The 23,763-nt window shown below is 40.4% G+C and overlaps 1 protein-coding gene across 1 annotated transcript in view; it reads right to left on the reverse strand.

Annotated features, from left to right (window-relative positions):
* Window positions 1-357: 357 nt before the first annotated feature.
* The window catches only part of Frrs1l (ferric chelate reductase 1 like), a 34,551-nt gene continuing 11,145 nt past the window's right edge, over window positions 358-23,763 (reverse strand). The window contains exons 2-5 of the mRNA XM_027942962.2: window positions 18,170-18,254; window positions 14,207-14,345; window positions 10,423-10,669; window positions 358-7,035 (exon numbers count right to left, since the gene is read on the reverse strand). Of these exons, the coding sequence (XP_027798763.1) occupies window positions 6,863-7,035; window positions 10,423-10,669; window positions 14,207-14,345; window positions 18,170-18,254 (644 nt within the window). The 3' untranslated portion in view covers window positions 358-6,862. The remainder of the gene's footprint in view (window positions 7,036-10,422; window positions 10,670-14,206; window positions 14,346-18,169; window positions 18,255-23,763) is intronic.

A 23,763-nucleotide genomic window follows, 5' to 3' on the forward strand; every position in this document is an offset into this window, starting at 1 on the left:
TGTGCAATTAACCAACGGATATGCTTGAAATGGGATTACAGACCTCCACTTAAAACTTGATAAGGTATTAAAATGAAGCTATGAAGATAAATTTACTTTGCACATGGCTCCTCTATAGGGATTTTTACCTGGCTACAACAATGTGATCTTCCTCTTGGTCAGACAAGATAGGCTGCCATCTTCTCCACAGTCTGTAGATTCAGAGAGCCTTGAGGGAGACTTAGCAGTGAAAGGATTTAAAACAAAGAAACAGAAAAACAAAATGCAGAGCAAAGCAATACAGAATTATAAACTAATTTTAATTACATCAACAGGAAGAATTTCAAACTATGTTGAGAATTTATATTTTAAATCTCGTTAATATATTCTGACAATAACATAATCCTCTAAAGATAAAAGTATGATAGCAAAGGGACAGAATAATCATTAGGCAGCATTTAGGAGTATTGTTACCATTAGTTTACATAAATAGAAATCCATGTCTTTTTAGTAGTTAATGTACCACATTGTCTGAGTAAAAATTCACATAGAACAGGCTTATAAATATACATTTATATGTAATCTCAAAATCAATCACAATTGAACATTTGGTACACAATTATTATAAAACAAATATAACCCATCAATGTCTATTTAAAGGCATAGTTTTTACAAAATAGTATTTTCTAGACAGTCTCAAAAAAGTATATTAATACTCCCAGATCCCAGATTGTTCCAGCACATCAACACATCAGGGGGAATAAGGCATGTGGCGAAGCTGTGTCACTCATCCAGGTGACCAGGACATTCTAGGTGATGAAACAGTAAGGACTCTAGTGACCTGGGCAAATGCCACACCACTGCAGTACCCCATAACCTCAATGAATTGATCATTCTCCAGAAGAATCAAACTGAATAGTTTTTCACCTAATAGCAAATATCCAGGAGAAAAGTAACAACATTTAACCAAGCATCAGTGTATTTTAAGGGAAAAATCCCCCAAATCTTAATGAGTCACTAAGTTTTAGTCACCTGACATATTTAAAATCACATTGGCTTAGCTACTATTTTCATGAAAAAGAACTTATATGCAAGTCATCATTAAATATAAAAACAAAGAAATCCAACTTGAAACTAAATAATTTTCTAATTAAATAAGTGAATCAGGAGGCTAATTAAATATGAAGCATGTATAGGTTGCATCGACATGCCAGTTACCTAACACTAGTCTTGGTTTCTTCACTAACGGTATAGAAAAGTCAGTCAAGTTCAACAATGATACTTTATACGCTCTTAACAATTCATATAATATTGAATGGAAGAGGCAAGCCTTGTTACAGGAATCCTTTCTATAAACTAAATTGCTATAAACTCAAGGGTAGGTTACCCTGTAATACACATAATGTTTTATCTCATGGGTTTTAAAGTATTCATGAAATCAGAAACAAAAACAGCCCTGATAAAGACCTTTAAATGCTCATATATATGCATTTATGTATAAACACACCCACACCCCTTCAGGTATGTACAAATATATATATAAACACACTGAGAACATCAAACTATTCACTAAACATAACCAATTCTGTTTAGAGAGAAAAGATATACAATATATACAATAACAAAGTATACACATCCTAGCATATGGCCTCATGCCCTGGTTCTCAAATATTTTCCATTACATAAGGTAGATGCCATGTCACATGTGTAAAACACTCCTATGGGTGTAGCACATGTTGATAAAACTTAAATTACTTCAGGGAAATAAATCACTCTGACACATTGAAATCATCACTGTGAAGGGCAGTTCAATAGTAAAAGTTGCTCATGATTGCCACAGCTTAGGTAAAATACATAACTTACCCAGCTCTCTGCTTTACTGCCACCTACCTGTTTTAATCAAATCCAGAAAAAAATATTAGAATATAAGTGCATGCGAATATCATTATGCCATTTATTTCGGTACAGGAGATTGAACCCAGGGACACCTTACCCCTGAGCTATATCCCAGTCCTAATTATCTTTTGTGTGAGGACAGGGTCTTACTAAGTTACCCAGGCTGGCCTCGAACTTTTGATCCTCCTCTCTCAGCCTCCCAAGTAGCTAGGATTACAGCTGTGTGCTATCATTCTTGGCTATGCCATCTATTTATAGCAATAAATCAACTATAATTTATTTTTAAAATAAGCTATTTAATATTTTTATAGTAAGCCTGTAATAAATTTTTGGCCATATAATTTACCACAGATCATGATACACTGCTGTGTTCCTGACCAACAGCAAGTGTGGGAAAACCATAGTACACAAGCCAAACCCAGCCTGCTTCCTGTTTTTGTTCAGCCTGCAAAGTTAAGAATGGGTTTCACAATTTTAAAGGGCTTTTAAACATCAAAAGAACATTTGTGACACGTGAAAATGATATGAAATTCAAATTTCTGTGTCAATTAAGTTTTGTTGGAACACGGCCATGCTCATTCATTTACATGCTGTCTATGGCAGAATGGAACAGCTGAGACACAGAGTGCAAGGTTGAAAATACTTACAGCCCAGCTACACAGAAATTTATCAAACCCTGGCTAGAGCTAAGTGGTAACCTCAGTGATAATATCTTTTAAGACAAAATCCTAATATAGATATTAACCTTTAATACAGAAATAGCAGTAAATTCCATCTAGGATAAATGGAAATCCATCCCTAACTTGTCCAAACTTTCTAAATTCTTTAATGACAAAAGGCAACCCAACACAATTAAATATAGCTCCTACATTTTTATCTGAAATCGTGTTTATAAATTCACCTTTGAGACTAGAGTAGAGCAATAAAAGGGCATTGGAGACAGGCCTGGTGACACCGTCTATAATCCCAGCTATTTGGGAAGATGAGGCAGGAGGATCACAAGTTCAAGGTCAGCCTCTGCAATTTAGCAAGGCCCCATCTCAAAATAAAAAAACCAAAAAGTGAGGGGGATATAACTCAGTGGTAGAGCACCCCTGCGTACAATCCCCAGTAGCACAAAAAATAAAAAGGTCATTGGATTCCAAGGGAGGATATAGACTTAGGTTTTAGGCAGGTCACTTTTTAAAATAAACTAAGATAAATACATTCGTCCCATTTTGCCTAATGTGTATAGTATTTTTTAATTTAATTTTTTAAAAAATTCATTCTGGGGCTGGGGTTGTAGCTCAGTGGTAGAGCAATTGCCTAGCATGTGTGAGTCACTGAGTTTTATCCTCAGCACCACATGAAAAAATAAATAAATAAACTTTTTTTTTTAAATGCATTCTACTGTCATGTTTAACTAATTAGAACAATTTTTTTTTAATTGTGAGGAAAAAAAGCACTAAAACGACTGGTAAAGTAATCAAAATGTTTTTAAGCAGGAAAGAAAGTTGATACAAAATAAAATGTACTTCTTTCCCCAATATAACTATAAATAGTCCTCCTATTCAATGTAAATTACTAAAGTGGAAAAAAAGGCACCTAGTTCAGTTGAATATGGGTAGCAGGTTTCACTGAATAAAACTTTTAGTGAATCCACATGAAGGTGCAGGAAATCCTCACCCCCCAGTGCCTTTGCTGTTCCCTTGTAATATAAATGCATGGATTAAATGCTCTCTAAAGTCCTTACCAGCTGTGGTGATTTATGCCAAATGACTAGCCTCATTTTTTTCATCTGTAAAATTGGATTAATAATTGAATCTTCCTATGGTCGTGAGGATTAAATGGGTTAATCCACATAAAGTGCTTGGAACAGCACTAACCACATTCAGCTATTTACAATTATTCCATTCGGGCATTTTGGGAAAAAAAAGAATGGAAGGAATCAGTCTATAGAGTTTTAATTTTAGCTTGTCTATCAACTGATGATTCTCTGAGACGATGGACAAATACTATTCTGCCTCCCTAGTCTGTGTGGATTTTTACTTCTGCACAATGATTATTGTGTTAAAATGTCAACTAGGCTGGATGTAGTGGTATGCCTCTAACCCCAGTAACTCAGGAGGCTGAGGCAGTAGAATCACAAGTTCAAGGTCAGCCCAGGCAAATTAGCAAGAACCTGTATCACAATAATTTTTTTTAAAGGGCTGGGAATGTAGCTCAATGGTAGAGTGTTTAATTTGTATGATCCTCTAGGTTCAAAACCCAATTCTGTGGGGAGCTGAGGAGTCAACTAATGTTCACTGTAGGCAAATTATTAGCACTGTTATTAAGGATCTTCCCATTTCTGTTTCAAAAGACAAAGTTCAGCTGGGCATGGTGGCGCACACCTGTAATTCCAGCAGCTTGGGAGGCTGAGGCAGGAGGATCACAAGTTCAAAGTCAGCCTCATCAAAAGCGAGGCACTAAGCAACTCAGTGAGACCCTGTCTCAAAATAAAATACAAAATAGGGCTGGGGATGTGGCTCAGTGGTCGAGTGCCCCTGAGTTCAATCCCCAGTACCAAAAAAAAAAAAAAAAAGTTCAGCATTTGATAAAAGAATAATTTGTGGTTTGATTGAAGACAGAAGAATAAAAAAATGTTGGCCAGTCTGGTAAAGTATATGAAATACATGTCTTTTGAACCAAAGATGATATGCTGTCACATCATAGCTTCACCTATTTATTTTTTTCCACATATGTTTGCTGAGTACTTACTGTGGAGCAGTATCTGCTCAGTGATGAGTAATGAGAAACAGACCCTGCATTAGGGAATCAGCAGGGAGGGCAGAGTCAGTGATTAAAATGAAATATGGTGAGTGTTATGAGGAGGAAGCCCCTAGAGGCTATGGGAGCACTGGGTAGGGACCTAACCTACACGTCCAGGGGACTGGAGGAAGAAGTAACTAAGGTGAGACCTGAAAGATGAGTGGCTGTTCATCATACACAGGAGGCAAAGAGTGAGTGAACATGGGATGTGTGACAGAGTGGGCAGGTCTGAAGAACCCAGAGTCCTTCAGTCTTGCTGCGACTTAGTAATGGAGAGGTGATAACAGAGCTCACCAACTTTGCGTTTTACCTTTGGGCAAGGAGAAGTCACTGGAAGTGTTAAGCATAGACATGCAAAACCATAATCAAAGGAGTGAATTAGTGAAATAAGTAGTTGATTTGAAATGTAAGTGGAAGGAATCGCCACTCATTTTTTTCCTGCCTGCTACTAACTGAAGTCTCTTTTTGGTTTTAATCTATTTATAGATCAATTATTATACACATAAGAGAGTGAAATACAAAAATATTTGCTTTCTTATTTACAATGTGGGTTCCTGCATACTCAATATCCTTACTCCTAAACAACCATTAGAGCTGAGAAGGTGACACACAGGCCAGGCTCAGCCACCACCACCAAGGAAGGGCTTATTGAGGTCTTGGTAGTCAGATGTAGTCATGGGCTTGAATCTGGAGTTCCATTGTTCACCTGATGTCATTTTATTTCTCCCTGTCTGCAATGAGGGGTGTTTCTCCTATATCTCTTGGAAGCACTTGCTAACTGTGAGATGTCCCAGAGCATCAAGGTCTTCCTTCTTTTGGTTCAGGCCCAGAAGAATATGAAAGCTTTCCCCACAGGCAGCCTTTCACCTCTGACATAAATCTCAGAGGTGGCTTTAGAGATCACAATCTCCAGTGCCATTTAAACACAAAGTCATAGCCAGCAACTGGGGCAAGTCAGAGGACTCTAGAACACCATGCGGAAGTGCCTCTCAGTAGTGTGACTGTGCCCACAGAGCCCTCTTCTCTAGTGGGTGGCTACCACAGACGTTAGGAACAAAGGTATACTTGGGCTTCTTTTTAAAAAAAGAAACACATTACATCAAGGCATTATTATGAATGATGCTGACTGCCAGACCAATTCACAAGCCTGGACATTTTGAATGAATACTTTAGGTGAATTCATTTTATGGGTCATTTTCCCATTTTCTAATTTAAAAAAAAAATCTTTTTTTATTGGCTCCAAATCTCTAAAATCCCCCCCAAATATTCATATAGTATTAAAATGACTTAAATTTTTAGTAAGATAATTTGTCTATTATAACACATACCTAATCATGCTGACATACTTAATCATGTCTGTTAACAACACATACTTTAATGCATGCTGACTTTGACAACAGAATTGGCAATAAGAACAGATGAATACCTTCATTTACAAAATATAATAGTAGAATAGTCCAAATTCTAACTAAGAATGCCCATTTTTTTTAACTATTAAAATGATTTGGCATCAGGAACATTCACAGTTCTGTTTGTAACCTTTTTCAAACAGCTATTAAAAATGTTTGCTTATAGCTACACTCTGAGAAGAAATCAAATAGGTATGAACAATTTTCATATTATTATAACCTTCCCCATCCTTCCCATCAACTGTGTACACATCTAAAAAGAACTTATGTTCTACAGAAATTTGCTCAAAAGACTGACCGTGAACTTGTGATACCCAGGGAGGTTCTCTTTAGTAATACTCAAGGTAACTCTCTTGGGCTGTAATACTCAGTAAAGATTGTCCAGAGACATGATTTCTGTGCCTAGCTCTTCTCTACCTTGCTAAGTGTTATTTAACCAAATAACCAAGGTACATGGCATGTGAGTCATACATGAGCAGCTTTCCTGAATCTCAAATCTTGCTAAGATGGTCATTTTAATTTTTCATCAGGCCAACACAGAGATCTTGTGAGACTCAAATAAGAAAACATATTTGAAATTGTTTACAAAAGTTTTAAGTACTTCCCAAAAGTAGGATCATTATTAAATAACCCTCTTTGACTAGAAAAGAAGTTTATTCTTTCTTCCAAAAAGCTGAAATCATGAGTTTTTAAATAACAGAAGCTAAAATTATACTGGATATTTTTAAAAAATATGCTTATACTAAAGACTTTCCAATCCATTGACTCCGCTGGCCTTGCAGCTATGGCTAAGGGGTTCCCATCAATAAGTAGAAGGTCAGGGCAACAATGAGAAGCAAGCAGAACGGAGATGAGAAGGTCTGATAGGCAGCTGACGGCATAAAAATGTCTTCATACTTGTAAATACTGACAACGCGCTCTGAAGCCGGTGGAGAGTCTATGTCATGGCGGGTGATAGAGCCTTTAAGAAAGAAATAGAAGGGGAGGAGCAACTGAAAAAAAGTACAGATTTAAAACAGTATAGGAAAGCAACAGAAAAAGTAAAGACAAGCCTTCAATGTGCAACGTGCACACAGTGACTGTAATGATCTGGAATCAGGATCAGAGTTATCATCAGAATTCTCTATAATTTATTATGAGGAACACAGAAATCAGCTAAATTTATCCAAAAATGACTGGCTCCTATTAATCTTCTCCTCTCCTTTAACAGATCAATGGTATTGATCTGTCTGTGGCATCTCTGTTTTAGGGCTGCTATTTAGACACCATAGTATGAAAACATGCTTAACGCCAAATGCAAAAAGTGAATGTGGGTTTCATCTTTAATGACTTTCATTTCTTAGCAACAGGATTCCAAACAGCAAAGGCTACTAATTTTTTCCTCCCAAATCTCTCTCTTATGTATGAGTCATTGATAACTCCTGGTGACACAGCAGTCTCCCTTAAGGTGGAAGCCCTCTTCCATTGTCTGCAGCACCTATAGAGGCAGCGTGCCTCAGCTGAGCCAGATTGGGTGTATGTCCATGTGAGTCTGTGTGTCTGTCTGGCAGAGTAGGGAAGAATGGTATAGAAAGTAGGAGGACCAAGATACCAAACAAGTCTGGGGGTGGAAAACTTTATGACCTGATTACAAGAGGGCAGAAGGAAAGGCTATGTTATAAAAGATTGTTAACGGCTGAGGGTGTAGCTCAATGGTTCAGCACTTCCCCCACATCCCCTGGACCCCATCCCTGGTACCACAGTAAATGAACACATACATATGCACATGCATACATAAAAGATGGTTAATAAGCAGGGTGTGCATCCACAGCCCCAGCCACTGGGGAGGCCAAGGTAGGAGGACTGCTTGAGCCCAGGAGTTTGAGGCCAGCCTAGGTAACACTGTGAGACCCTATCTCTTAAAAAAAGAGACATAACAAGCTGAAGTTGATTAGAAGTGACTGACCTTCTGAAAATCCAAATGAAACTTGGGTTAGAGAAACTAAGCCATGTGAACTCAGTGCAGAAATCTCTTTTTAACTAAGGCTCAAGTGAGGGTTTTTAACATAATCGCTACTAGGGAAGCCCAGCCAAACTTGACATGTGAAGTCTACTCCAACCCTGGCTCCTATCAGCACAAACACTTAGAGTTAGCACAGAGATTCTCCCTTCCACGGGGCCCCCTCAGCTCTCCTACTTAACCTCACCTCATTGCATGGTCTCCTAAACTTAGCAGAGCACCTCTGGCTTATGCCTCCCTTGGGATAAATCTAATCCACACCCTTTCCATCCTTAGCTCAGTTTATCCCTGCTCAGAGAATGGAAAGAATTTGGTCACTATAAAGGCATTACAAGGGCATTCAGGAAACAAGAGGAGCCCAAATGTGTACACGGAGCAGGAATGTGCCTGTTGTGCTTGGAGACAGTGAGAAGAACGGAAGACTTTTTAAAAAAAATATTTGTTTTATTTACCTATTTTTATATAGTGCTGAGGATTGAACCCAGTGCCTCACACAAGCTAGGCAAGTGTTTTATCAGTAAGCTACAAGCCCAGCCCAAGCTCAAGTCTTGAAAGAGCTTATCAGGAAAAGCCAGATGGACTCAGAGAGGACTTTGAACATCAGGCTAGGATGCCAGACACCTAGGAAGATGACCCTCTGCAAATGCAGTAGTGCCCCCGTCTGTGTTTTGTATTCTGTGGCTTCAGTTGCCCATAGTTACTCAGGGTCCAAAAATACAGTAACAGATTTAAGATATTTTGAGAGAGAGTGAAAGACCACATTTATACAACTCTTATTACAGTATATCATTACAATTATTCTATTTTCTATTATTATTGTTGTTAATCTCTTATGGTGCCTAACTTGTAAATTATGTATAGGGAAAAGCCTGTATATATGGAGTTTCTGGTATCCAGCAGGGATCTTGGAACACAGTCCCTGCAGATAAGTGAGGAATACTGTACAGCACTTTTCAATTTATAAAGCCATTTCAAATGCTTGTTTTCATTTAATCCTTTCAATAATCCTAGGAAGCAGATATTATTATTATCCCCACTTTAGATATAAGGAAATGAAGTTCAGATTTTAGATAATAGGCTAAATATTATATAGCTATACCAAGGGCAAAATCAATACTCAAACTCAAATATTTTAGGCTCCAAATCCCACCACTTTAAATGAGTTCATTTCTCCAGACTGAGATCTAATTTATTTCCCAGGGTACTGGAAGTACTTGAAGGCATCATTGCAGATCCACTGTTGGTAATATGGGAAATCAGCAAGTGAAAAAAGGTGTCACATATGGTGAGAGGCTTCTAAGTGTTTTCCCACTTGGCAACAGGCAAAGAAATGTGGGTCATGCCATCTCCAAAATGATCAATGCACACAAACTGATGGAAATAAAACAAGATCAGATGAAGCAAGGAAGAGTCGCCAGGCACACAGTGAAGAAAGGTGCTGTCACAAGGAGCCAGAGTGAGTTCTCTGCACCAGGACTGCAAACCAAAGCCACCCACTCCCAGTCAGGCCACTAGCCTGGTCAACCAGGAGGAAGGCTCAAGACACAGTGTCACTGGACTTCAGTGATCTCTAAGGAGTCTTGTGGTGTTCTTGGATCTCTCCTGGGGAAATGCTGAAAAGCCTTCCCCACTAAAGTGAGGTCATCCGTGGATCAGCATCTCCAGGAAGTTTGTTAGAAATGCAGAAGCTCAGGCCACACCCCAGACCTGCAGGAGACTGCATCTTAACACTACAACCAGGGAATTCCTATGCATACGAATATTTGAGGAGTAACAGGCTAAATTATAGGGTAATTTGGTGGATTTGTGACTACCAGAAGAGACTAGTAATGAAATACTTGCTGTCAAGCTCCAGACAACTCTCCCTAAGCCCTTTCCTTCAATACTTTTCTCTGCTGAGGATGAGTTAAGGACAAGCACTAACTGGAGTCAGACAGACAGGACTGGATTTCAGTTCTTCCACCAGTTAGGGGCATTGCCTTGAGCAAGTTTCTAAATCTCTCTAAAAGGAGAATAACAATGTCTAGACCTCTATAGGATGCAGTGAGGAATAAATGGATTTGTTGTGAGGATTAAATAGCCCATACCTGCCACTGGGAAGACACAGGACCTATTTGTTAAGCACACAGCCCACCCTGCGCCAGCTACCTTGTCCTTGCAGCTTGTCATTTGTCTGTGCGTGTCATAAGACTGTGATAACCTACTAAAGGTAGGGGTGGCCTCTCCTCTTTCTTTTGTATTATTCAAAGTGCTTACAGCTCTCTTGCTTACACAGTGTGACTTCAATTCTAATGAACACAAGCACAGTTGTGTCTGGTGCTTAATGTGGAGGCTGAAATATAAGCTTACCCTGAATGGCTGGGCCCCAGGCAAATAGGTAATACCAACTCAAATGCAGATCCACGATCGTTTCATCTCTGGGAACATTCACAGGACGTTTGAATCGGCAGGTGACACGATTGTTCTCAAAAACTCCTTCTTCATCTCTGGCAGGATTTCTCTGAATCTCTTTTGCCCACTGGCCCACGTTATAGAAGTGCTGTATGCGGACCCTGCCATTGTCATCGTGGACACAGGCCATGACATCGTCACCACCCTGACACAGAAAATGAGTAAGACGATAAAGTCGCGGTTTGTCTTTTGGGAACATTTCACTCAGAAATATACAGTCCATCCCTTCTGTAACTTGAAATCCCATCAAAAAATTATTTGGGGCTGGGGGTGTAGTTTGTGATAGACAAATGCTTAGCACATGCCCAGGGGGTTCAATTATCAGCAAAAAAAAATCATTTCAAATGCCATTAAAAAATTTGAACCAAGTGACCAAAGTCAGCATCACCATAACTGACATCAAGTGCCTCCTGATGTACATAGGTACATTATCACCTATATACAAGAAATTTTCTTGCCTAAAACATATCAACTAATCTAATAATGAGAAAACAATCAGACAACCCAAATTGAAGATCACTCTGTAAAAAGAAAAACTAGTCTATAATCTTCAGAAGGGTCGTTACGAAAGACTCCAAAAACTAATTAATTATTAGCTAATTAATAAGTTGCTGAGGCTGGCTTTGGACTTGTGATCCTCCTGCCTCAGCTTCCCAAGCCACTGGGATTACAGGCATGTGTCACCGTCCCTGGCCTGAGCTTCCTAATCTTAATAGCCCTACCATTCCAGGACAGGAAGAGGTCCCTCCTCATGGGAGCCAGCTTCTGGGTAGGACCACACCTGCCATTTCTCCTGACACCACCGTGGGAGAGAGGTACCCCCTGCATTTGTACCCATGGAGTCTTACCAGATGCATCCATTGTCCTACTGCCTGGACTAGAACCGGTGGAGGCTCATTCTGCTGGTGACCTCGAGAAGAACAAAACTACCAGGGTGGCCACCCGCTGACACTGCCCCCTCAGTCTCTTTGTACCCTGTAGCACCAGCCTGTATCCAACTCCTTAGCAAATCCCAGCCCTACTGGTTTCTAACATCCAAAACCGGAGCCCTCCTCACCATCACCACGGCTGAAACCCTGGTATGAGACACCCTCAAAGTAGGCAAGGTGAAGAGAAGCGGGCAGGCCCTCTAGACAATGGCAGCTACAGGTGCAAAGGCCCAACAGCCTGAGAAAGTCCGATGGTGTTGCACTTTAGATATGTGGTGTCCCCCCAAAGCTCATGTGTGACACAGGGCAAGAAGGTTCAGAGGTGAAATGATTGGGTTATGAGAACCTTAACCCAATCAGTGAATTAATCCCCTACTGGGGATTCATTGGGTGGTAACTGGAGGTGGCAGGGTGAGGCTGGAGGAGATGGGTCATTGGGGACATGCCTTCATGGTATATGTTTCGTATCTGGGGAGTGGAGTCTCTCTACTTCCTGATCATCGTGTAAGCCACTTCCCTACACCATGCTCTTTCACCGTGATGTTCTGCCTCACCTTGAGCCCCAAGGAATGGAGCCAGCTGTCTATGGATTGAGACCTCTGAAACCAGGGGCCTCCAAATAAACTTTTCCTCCTCTAAAATTGTTCTTGTCAGGTCTTTTGGTCCCAGGAGTGAAAAAGCTGACTAAAGCAGATGGTTTGGGAAGGAGCCTGGCACGGTGGTGGGGCTCAAGAAGAAAGAAGAAAGAAGTCAGCTGAGCCATTGAGGCGAGAGAGACCACGGCCTGGCCTCCCGATGCCCTGCCTGTTCCTGTCACAGTCCTTTCTAAGGTCCAGGTGTTTTCTGGCCGGTGGATATTTTGAAAGACTGAATTGTTGGATCCAATTCTCCACTGCCCTGTGGTAGATTTATGTAGGCGTATTTTTGCAAAGTCTCTTGGTAGGGACAGTGTACTTTCATTCTGAGGTTGGCTGTGTGACTTGCTTTGTGCAATGAAAGTGTAGCAGCTGTGATATAAGCAGAGATCTGTGGCTGGGACACAGTAATAGAATAGGCACATTTGGTCTCTGCACCTAGTTCCTAGCACACAACTTATTAAAAAAAAAAAAAAACTTGAAATCTCTGGAGTGGAAAGAGTGTTTTTTGTATGCTAATGAGATGACTAGTAGTTGGGACCCCTACACAGCTTTAGGAGGGGGGCTGGTCATCAGAAAAATCAAGGCATGATGACTAGAGGATTGGGACTTTCAGTCCCACCCCCCAGCTTCTGGTTAGAACTGATCACTAAAGGCCAATGATAAGATCATAAAAACCCAAAAGAAGGGGCTAGCAATGTAGCACAGGGGTAGAGCACTTGCCTAGATGGAATAAGTGGTAGATTTGATTCCCATCACTATAGAAAATTAAAACAAAACCAACAAGCCCCCAAATAACAGGGTCTGGATGAACTTCTGGATGCTGAATGTAGATGCCTGGAGGGAGGTGCATGCCCAGGAGGCATGGAGCTGTTCACCCCTTCCCCATACCTTGCCCTAGATGTCTCTATACATGGCCATTCATCTGTATCCTTTGCAATACCCTTTATAATAAATGGAAGTTACAGTTTTGATCTAAAATGTCACCCAAAGGCCTTTATGTGAGAGGCTTGGTCCCCACCCTGTGGTGTTATTGGGAGATGGCAAAAACTTTAAGAGGTGGGGTCTAGGGGCAGGAAGTTAGGTTACTGGGCACATGCCCTTGAATGGGACATTGGGACCCTGGCCTCTTCTGGTCTCCCTTGCTTCCCTGCTGCCATGAGGCAAACAGGATTCCTCTACCTCATGCTCCTCACCATGATGTACTGCCTGGCCACAGGTTCAAAAGCAACCATGAAATGATAACCTCTGAAACCGTGAACCAAAATAACCCTTTTCCTTTTACACACTGATGACCTCAGGTAGTTTGTTGCAGTAATGGAAAGCTAACACAATAGGTAAATGAAAGTAAAGTGCTCAGGGTTCTGTGAGCTACTCTAGCAACTTAATGAAACTCAAGGAGAAGGTTGTGGAAACTATGATTTACAGTTCCCACAGTTGTACAGCTCCCAGGTGTCAGAAGCACAGGTTATAACCCAGGACTTGAAACTGGCATCTAAAGTGGGGGCTGTCTTTTGGGACTGAGCCTTCAACCTGTGGGATCCGATGCTACCTCCCAGTAGATGTGTCAGAAATGAATTGTTAGAGGACATCTACCTGGTATCCACTGGAAGATTGCTTGGTGTCTGGTAACAGTGTTGAGTGTGTAAGGAGAGAGAAAAAGCAGTTAGAATTTTCCTCTTACGATGGCTCGTCACTTCTGCTTCTGCCATGAAAAATCATGCCTCTATGGCAGTTCCTTCTAGATTGACTAGAGAAAACCTGAATCCATCCCACCAACTGCAGCCAAGTGTAGCTGAACCCTACTTAAAATGGGCTGAACCCCAGACACACCACACATCTATGAGCAAGAAATAAATGCTCACTAGTGTAAGATATTCAGTTTCAGGGGCTCTTCCTGTAGCATCACTGTGGCTATAGCTGAGATTACTGAGCCACAAGACATTTCATATGCTAACAACCAACCCTTGCCCTTAAGTGAGCTAGAAAGTTTTTTTTAACTTGCAACTAATATAATCATTCTACTGCTTGGATCAATTTATATGCTTCCTAAATCTAAAGAAACCCAGCAAACTAAAGAGGAGAAAAAAGCAGATTCTATCATAATTTGCATCTTACCATTTTCTTGTCTGAAGAGAATCCAACTGCTACCCAGCCATCTGTGTCTGCACTTAGCTCAAATTCCACATCAGCCCCAATCATCCGGTAGCTAAGGAAGTAGTCACAGGTCTCTGCGTTACAGCCTGGTTTCCCATATCTGGAGGATGTGTCAAAAGAGACATTATTGGGCTGGGATTGTAGCTCAGCAGTAGAGCACTTGTCTAGCATGTGTGAGGCCCTGGGTTCGATCCTCAACACCATATAAAAATAAATAAAATAAAGGTATTGTGCCCATCTACAACTAAAAAAAAATAATAAAAATTTAAAAAGAGACATTATTGCTTCTGCTTATTCACATATAGTAACAGATAGAATGCTAAGCAATATTACTTAAAAAAAAAAAAGGTCTTTGCTTACTGGGGTCTCAAAAACAGTTTTACTCAGAAAGAACCGTGGAGATGATCTGCTCCACTTTACAGACATATAAAATGAGGTCCAGAGAAGGAAAGAGGCTTGGCTCAGGCTGCATAATGAAATCAAAGACAGCAACAGGATGGGAATGTAGGTCTCTAAATTTCTAGCCAGTGTTCTCTGCATTATATTGTAATTTCTTAAACTTTAGGAATTACTGAATTATTTCTGAATTCCTTTAGAGGAAAAGGATTCTTTAAGTTAATAATTTAAACCATTTTTTGTTAATTAAAATGTACACCACTTCTTTTTACTTACAAATTTTTTGTAGTTAAAAACAACCCAAATTTAGAAATTAAATATAGATTAAACAAACAGAAAAATCCAGGAACACTAAAATTCCCAGCATTCATGTTATGGATAATGTGATTTTACTAAGAGTATACTACTGTTGTGTATGTGGTGTGTCTGACTGTACCCTGCAGGGATTTTTGAATGCAGCATGTTATTACGGCAGCCCATTACATGATGGCTCAACTCCCCAATTTATCTGTTTGATTTGCTGCAAAACCCTCACTTCTACAGTGCACCAAATGAACAAATAACTCATCTGGTGTCCATTGAGCCTAAATGCATCATTGATTTATAAAATTTGCCTTTCTTCTGTTGGGCTACTTGGTGGTAATATAATTCCAAAGTCAGACACTAAAACATACAGCTATAAGGTGGTTATCTCAATAGTCAGATTATGCACACCTTCTTTTTAAAGAGCATCATTGAGTTGAAAACACAAATTTAAATAGTCTTACAAAGGATATGTGGATCCTTTAAGAACCAGCAAGCCTTAGTTTGAAGCACACTATTCAGAATGATAAAAAATTATAGCAACGGAGCTGCTTCAGTGGTAGATCATGTGTTTAGCTTACACAAGGCCCTAGGTTTGATCCCCAGCACTGAAAGAAAGAAAGGAAGGAAGAAGGGGAGACAGAGGGAGGGAGAGCGGATGGCTTGTAGCAATCTAAGCTCAGATGGCAGGTGTTTGAAGGAACAGGACACAAGGGTGCTAAATTTTGATTGAGGAAAGAAGCAAGAACAACCTAGTACACTGGTAGAAATATCCTGAGCAGTGGGGAAGAAATGTAAGATCAAGGCAACCTGGAACTGGGTTGAAAAATATGAAAAGGAGATTTCTTGGAAAGCTGGGAATGGAACCACCATTTGACCCACTATTCCCCTTCTCGGTCTATTCCCTAAAGACCTAAAAACAGCATGCTACAGGGACACCGCTACATCGATGTTCATAGCAGCACAATTCACAATAGCAAGACTGTGGAACCAACCTGGATGCCCTTCAATAGACGAATGGATAAAAAAAATGTGGCATTTATACACAATGGAGTATTACTCTGCATTAAAAAATGACAAAATCATAGAATTTGCAGGGAAATGGATGGCATTAGAGCAGATTATGCTAAGTGAAGCTAGCCAATCCCTAAAAAACAAATGCCAAATGTCTTCTTTGATAATAGGAGAGTAACTAAGAACAGAGTAGGGACGAAGAGCATGAGAAGAAGATTAACACTAAACAGGGATGAGAGGTGGGAGGGAAAGGGAGAGAGAAGGGAAATTGCATGGAAATGGAAGGAGACCCTCAGGGTTATACAAAATTACATACAAGAGGAAGTGAGGGGAAAGGGAAAAATAACACAAGGGGGAGAAATGAATACAGTAGAGGGGGTAGAGAGAGAAGAGGGGAGGGGAGAGGAGGGGAGGGGAGGGGGGATAGTAGAGGACAGGAAAGGCAGCAGAATACAACAGACACTAGTATGGCAATATGTAAATCAATGGATGTGTAACTGATGTGATTCTGCAATCTGTATACGGGGTAAAAATGGGAGTTCATAACCCACTTGAATCAAAGTGTGAAATATGATATATCAAGAACTATGTAATGTTTTGAACAACCAACAATAAAAATTTTTAAAAAATTAAAATTAAAAAAAAAATAAAAAGTATTAAGGAAAATGGTCATTACTAAAATGCATGAATTCTATTAGTCATATTTAAGTAAACTGTGTTGTATTATAAATAAAATCATATTCAGAAAAAAAATTTCAAAAAAAAATATGAAAAGGGCCAAGTAAAGTTAAAGGAACAAAAAATAAAAACAAGGGCTGGGGCTGTGGCTCAGCGGCAGAGTGCTCACCTAACATGTACGAGGCTCTGGATCTGATCCTCAACATAAAATAAAATAAAGGTATTCTGTCCAACTACAATTAAAAACTAAATATTAAAAAAAATGAAAACAAGTCACTCTTAAACCAGCAGGGTGCTAAAGTTCCATTCCTTCTCAAAAGCACCCCCTAATCACCAGAAATTGTACATTACTAACCATCTTCCTCAATACTAGCAGTTTAGATTTTTAAAAGGTAGATTTGAAATGACTTGTAATCCAAAGAAAGCTCAAAGCTCCCGTATTCATTGTTTTCCCCTTAGACCTTGAACTCTGAACAACCACCAAATCAGAACCTCAGTGCAGTGACCATTAAAACCCTACTAAAGGTTTTAATAGTTTGTTACAGGAAGTAAAGGGTTCAAAGAGAAGGCTTTTCCAACAAGGCAGCACTGACTAGATGAGAGGTCTGCTATGCACACCACAGTTTTTTAGCCTAACACAATGTGTCTTGGTGGAACACCACTAAATAATCATGTGGGCACTCACCAATGCCTGAGTGGCAAGCTTACTACAATAATCAATGCTCAGTGACTAGTTAGCCCTGTGTAGAAACCCACAAGTCACGACTATTTATTTGAAAAGGTATTGGGTATTAGATACCTCTATCATTGCTTATTCTGCCCACAGCTCCTACTGAATAAGCATAGACATATTTTGTGTCGTGTGAATCTCCCCATTACAGCCTATTGATGAGAAATAGACACTGGGGTCACAGCAGAAATGGAGAACCAGAAATGGAAGTCCAGTGACTAGTGCATGCTAGAGCTAAAAAGCTTTCAAACACGGAGTGGCCATTAGAAACACCATAACTCTAGAAAATACCATAACGGCGGTGGGCAGTGGTGAACGCCTATAATCCCAGTGGCCAGGGAGGCTGAGGCAGGAGAATCATGAGTTCAAAGCCAGCCTCAGCCACAAAGAGGTGCTAAGCAGCTCAGTGAAACCCTAACTCTAAATAAAATATTTAAAGTAGTGCTGGGGGCGCTGGGGTTGTGGCTCAGTGGTAGAGCGCTTGCCTAGCATGTGTGAGGCACTGGGTTCGATCCTCATCACCACCTAAAAAATAAGTAAATAAACAAAATAAAGATAATGTGTCCATGTATAACTAAACAAATTTTTAAAAAAATAGTGTCGGGGGTATGATTACTCAATGGTTGAGTGCCTCTGAGTTCAATTCCCAGTATCACCCCCTCCCTCCAAAAAGGAAACACCATAACATTGCAGAAGTTATGAAAGGATATAGGCTCCTGATTGGAATGAATTGCATGCAATTTAAATACTACCTTGAGAAGTAAATATAGTTCTTAGCCTTAAAGTCATCTTTTTATACCAACCTAAAGCATCCCTTAGTTTTCCCACAGTCTTCCACTTTGATTTTTGCAAATGGATCCACAGGAGGAGCAGTTGGGAAAGCGTAACCTGGGCAGTGAGAAAAAATAGAGGTTAGAAAATCCAATATCAACTTTTTCAATGAGAATTAAAAAAATAAAATAAAACTTTTTCTCGCCCACGTCTGATGCGGGCGGTAGAATTTGGGTTTCCTCTGCGTGGAGTGAACTGGCTACAACACAAAGCTAAGAAAAGAAGGCAGCAATAAAAACCCAGACTACACAGAAAGTAATTTTGGAAAGCGGGGGTGGGACGGCTCTTTGACCTTAGGGGTCGAGCTTCCACACTGGGAAGAGAGAGCGCTCGGGAGCCGCGTTTGCTTTATTCTATATGGGGGAAACTTCAAAGGTTTCCATAGAATGTTCTTCTGCCAAATAAGATAGGAGGTGAGCTGTCCAGCTCTAATGGGTTACACCCAATTCCAGAGCTACAAGAGCTGCCCCACTAGTAGAGAGAGGACAGAGATCTCACACCTTGGGCAGTCTACACACGGGAATGCTGGGATCCTTCCCAAGGGGAGACCTAAGTCCCCCATGGCTTAGCACCCAGTAAAAGACCATTCAAGAAGCTTCATAGGTGGCTCCCCACAAGTTTTGACTATTTTCCATTGCGTATGCCTAGCAATGGCTGGGGACTCACAAAGGGCTTTGACTAAGCCTAATCATGCTCCCTGGGGGTCAGCACAGGGCATGCACCTCTGGATTCAACCTTACATAGCATCTGGGAATGGGTGTTCTCTTTCCTCATTTTCAGGCAAGGAACTGGAGACACTGATCAGGGGCATAATTCCATATAACCATTGGCTTACCACAGTTCTAATACAGTACACATTCTCTAAAAGAAACAAAAATATCAATACTACCCTTTTATTTTCGATAGTAGGATTTTTCCACTTAAATACATGAAAATAGGATTTTTCCATTCCATTTCTCTGAATTGCTATTTTGCCTTAAGCTGTATATAACACTTCCAGAGATCCTCTAAATCCCTTAAAGATGGTTCCTAGCAATTGTGTATCTTTGTTATAAAATTTCTTACTATTATAATACATCAATTACATATGAAAGGATGAGGCCACGGCCCGCCTCCAGTTTATAACCTGTCTCCTAGGCTGAGTACTTCACACGGGAGCTCTGTGTGATTCATCCTGTGTTTTCTGTCCAGCCTAGAGTTTGACCCTGAACACTGAATAAATGATTGTCAAATGATGTAATAAAATCACCCACTAATGATAGGGTAATGTAAATAAACATAAAAATTATTAGTTTTTTTCTCTATTGTACTGTTTTTTTAAAATAAAGTTTAGTTTTATTTTATTCCATTTTTATTACTTTATTGATTGGGGGTATAGCCCACCTCTAAGCAATTTTTGCCACCTCTAAGCAATTAGGCCACAGGCATTACTTGTTGCTAGTTGAATGTTTACTTTGTGCTAAAACCTATATCCATTTGAACACAACAGAGGAGCTCTGCCTTGACTGAGTTTTTTTGTTTTACCCTAATATTTATGGAGCAGCTGTTCCATGCACCTTCATCTGTGTTCTTCCTCTTACTTCTCACCAGTCTTGAGGTCATTTTTTTTTTCCTCAGAATATTTACCTAGGAATGCAGGTGACTCACAAAAACGACCTTTTTAACTTTGCTTCTGACTCAGACTCCCTATCTTCTTTCATTTTTTTCAACATAGCACCCTTACTACTTCCCACTGAATAATACATTGGTATATGGAAGATTCCTAGCTCAATAAATGTGAGATTTTGGATTATTATTACCATTATATTTTGTAAACTGAACTGAGAACTAATAACCATTGGGTAATGCTGTCTTTTTAAAAAATTGGGCTTCTGAACTCCAAATAAAAGCAAGGTTTTGTGTGTGTGTGTGTTTGTTTGTTTTGTTTTTGGCATCAGGGATTAAACACAGGGGCACTTAACCACTAAGCCACATCCCCAGCCCTTTCTATATTTTATTTTGAGACAGGGTCTCCCTGAGTTGCTGAGGCTGGCTTTGAACTTGCGATCCTCCTGCCTCAGCCTCCAGAGCCCCTGGGATTACAGGCATGCACTACTGTGCCCGGCAAAAGCAAGTTTTGCAACAAAACTCACATATATGTTCTAAACTGATTTATTAGTATTGGCAAATAGCTTCTCTAGCAGTAATTTTCTATCATCTTGTATGCCTATAAAACTTGGAATGAGAACTGGCATTCTGTCAAATGCACTTGTACATCCATTCAATATCACTTTTTTCCCAGTACTGGGGATTGAACTCAGGATCTTATGTATGCTAAGCACATACTCTACCACTGAGCTACACTCCTAACCCCTAGTAACTTATTTTTATCTTGTTTTGTAAGTTGCTGAAAGATAATTTGGCTTTTGTCTCTGGTTCATGGGAGACAAACTCTAAATCCTTAGACTTTTCCAAGTAATACGAGTGTCTCTGGTATTCATGAACCCGTTGGATCACACCTGAATTTGTGCTAAGAGATGATATGACTCAGGATGGAAGTTGACCACCAGAAAGACTAATATCCGATTAAAAAAAATTGGAATTTGGACTCCTCCCCACCTCTGGGGAGGTAAGGGGGACTGGAAATTGAATTTTATCTCATCCCCACATAGTGGAAACCCCAATAAAATTTCTGGACACTGAAGCTCGGTGGAGCTCTCTGACTGAACACATGGATTTGTTGGCAGCGGGTGTTAGCTTTCTATGGTCAAGGCCAAATTACCTCAACAAAAATAATTTAGAGAAGAAAAAGTTTCACACTTTCATAGTTACAATCTGTAGTCAGCCAACTTCATTGCTCTGGGCCCAAGGTGAGGCAGAGCACCGTGGTGGAAGGGCAAGGCAAAGCAGCTCAGGACATGTCAACCAGGAAGCAGAGGGAGCTTGCATGCACAAATCCAGGAACAATATCATCCTCAAGGCATGCTCCTAGGGAACTACTTCCTCCAGACATGCCCTACCCGCCTACAATTACCAACCATGAATCCATTCAAATTATTAATCCATCAAATGGATCCATTCACTGATTAGGTCACAAGTCTCATCATCTGATCATCCCATCTCTGAACATTCCCACACTGTTCCACACATGAGTTTTGGGGGGACACTTCATATCCAAACCGTAACTGAGGGTAAACATGCTGATTCCACCAAAAACATGGAAACTGGATTTGGGAGCCAGCCAAACTTCACCCTCTGTGTCTCTCGGTAGGTGGTCCTGATGGTATCCTGGATGACAACACTGTAAGTATGGTGCTTTCCTAAATTCCACAAGACAGAGTTATAGAGCCTGAGTCATGGCAGTGTGGAAAGCCCCTGCATTTATGGCTGGTCAGTTTGACGTGTGGACAGTCTTCTTGTAGCCCATGACCTTTTTAACCTGTGGGGTCTGTACTCTCTATGTAATACCAGAAAGAAGTTTGCTGATGAAATTTGGTATTAGAAAAGTGGAGCAGTATTCCATTTTTTTTTTCCTGAAATTAAATGATTGCTCACTATTTGGACTAAGTGCCTGGGTCTAAACTCTTGCCTATGGGCTATAAACCAGCCTTCCACAGGCTGAGCACCATGCAAACCTCCCTTGCCAGCTGCTAAGGCACGCTGACAGGTCGCATGTGAGGGAGGAAGGAAAGAGGACTCTTCCTTCCAGTTAGGCTGCTGTTCCAGAAAGCAAGTCCTCAGTAACCTTGCTCCATCCTTACAGTGGCAGGTGGTTTGAGTTCCCAGCTTTGTGCTAGATTTCCAAAAAAAGCCTCAGAACCCTGCTCAAAACTGTCAGCAGCTGGGCAGAGCCCCATTCTTGAAAGATGGTAGCATCTCTGGGAGGTCCCTTGTCTGAGCATCCAGGTTTTGAGAACCCCAAGCCTTTCTCTTGGTACCCCAGACCCAGGGGTGGTGGCTGCTTCTTCTGGTTACTTTCTCTCTGCTCTCCTGCTGCTCCCTTGATGCTTCTTCAGTTCTACCAGCTCCTACTTAGCTCCTAGCACTAGTGACTCTGTTAAAATAGCTAGTGTGATTTCTGTCTTTTTAACTACACTTTAATACCAACTAAATGGATTCATTCTTGAATTCTAATACAATGCATCTGCCCAGACTGTAGCTTATTAGCAGCTATCATTTCAAAGGCTACTGAAAAATGATACTCAATAGAATCTATGTTTTACATGCACTATACAATTCTAGTAGTAAATTATTTTGATTGTGGGTTTTTAAGTGACTAGAAGCACAGAATTAAATTGCCATTTCTTGGCTTGTGAAACTCTCATTATCGCTTTATGCAAAGGCCATCTTATATTTTTTCTTGATCCATTCCTAACCTCATTTTCCTCCCTACCTTAGACTGAATATGGTATAATTCCTGCATATCCTTCTGACCAGGAGGAAGATCTTAACAAAAAATGAACACTCTGACCCACATATCTGAAAAAGATATTTTATCACAGTAAAAATCTCTTACCAGGAAAACCTGAGAGGACACATCAGTAATAATGGATTCCAAACAATCCAGAGCTGGAGGGTATGCTCTTTGTCTCCATGAAGCCCAGAACTCTTGCCTGTGCAAGGCTGGAATCTTCCAGGTTGCAAAACATCTTTCATATCCCCAGCACCACCACCTTTGAACTCTTGCATGATCGCCCTATAAGATATTACCCAAGCTGCCAGCACAGAAGTAGCTCTAAAGTGCAGATTCCAGGCATAGACAATTTCTCACCCTGCCTACAGCACCACTGGGCCACTCTGTCCACAGGTGTGCTGCATTGGCCATCCCATGGCCACACACAAGTCTGGAAATACCTCAGCAGGGCAGACTAGCAAGGGCCCACTCCAACTTACCATTCACTGTCCATGTATTTCTCATTATGTATATGTGCTTTTAAAAATGTAATATTTCTATGTTTGTGATCTGCATAAATGACACAAAACAGTACGGCTCATCATTCTGTTTAATATTTCCCCTTGAAAATCTACCTACATGTGTAAACCTAAGCCTGGTTATTACTGCTGGCTGAATAATATTCCCTGAGATGTGACGGGTCACATTTTCAATTCCACAAAGCTTGATGAGATCAGAATTATGATGACACCCCGAGTCGTGAATGACTGCCCCGGTTCCCCCATGTCCTCTGTGTACTTGATGCCACCATTCTCTCATGTTAGCTTGGGTTTCCCTGAGTACTGGTGCAATGAACATTTCTCCCTGTCTTCAGCAAACAGTCGGGTTTCTCTTTCTGTGATGTGTATTTCTGCATTCTCCCTTTATTACTTGGGTTTGTGATCTTTATCATAGGAGTTTGTGTGTATTCCAGAAACCTGGTTCCAGATGATTCCATTATTTTTCCTTCAAGTCTGTCACCAATTTGGGTTTTCTTTTTATTTATTTTTGTCTGATATTCTTTTTTTGGACTCAAAGCTTTTAATTTGATGGAGTGAAGCTAAGAATTTTTTTTCTTTGGGGGTGTCCTTTTTAGGGTCTTGTCTAAGAGTTCACCCTCCACCCAAGGACATAAAGATGTTCCTTTACATTTTC

The sequence above is a fragment of the Marmota flaviventris genome, chromosome 13, assembly GCF_047511675.1.
Source record: "Marmota flaviventris isolate mMarFla1 chromosome 13, mMarFla1.hap1, whole genome shotgun sequence".
Taxonomy (NCBI): domain Eukaryota; kingdom Metazoa; phylum Chordata; class Mammalia; order Rodentia; family Sciuridae; genus Marmota; species Marmota flaviventris.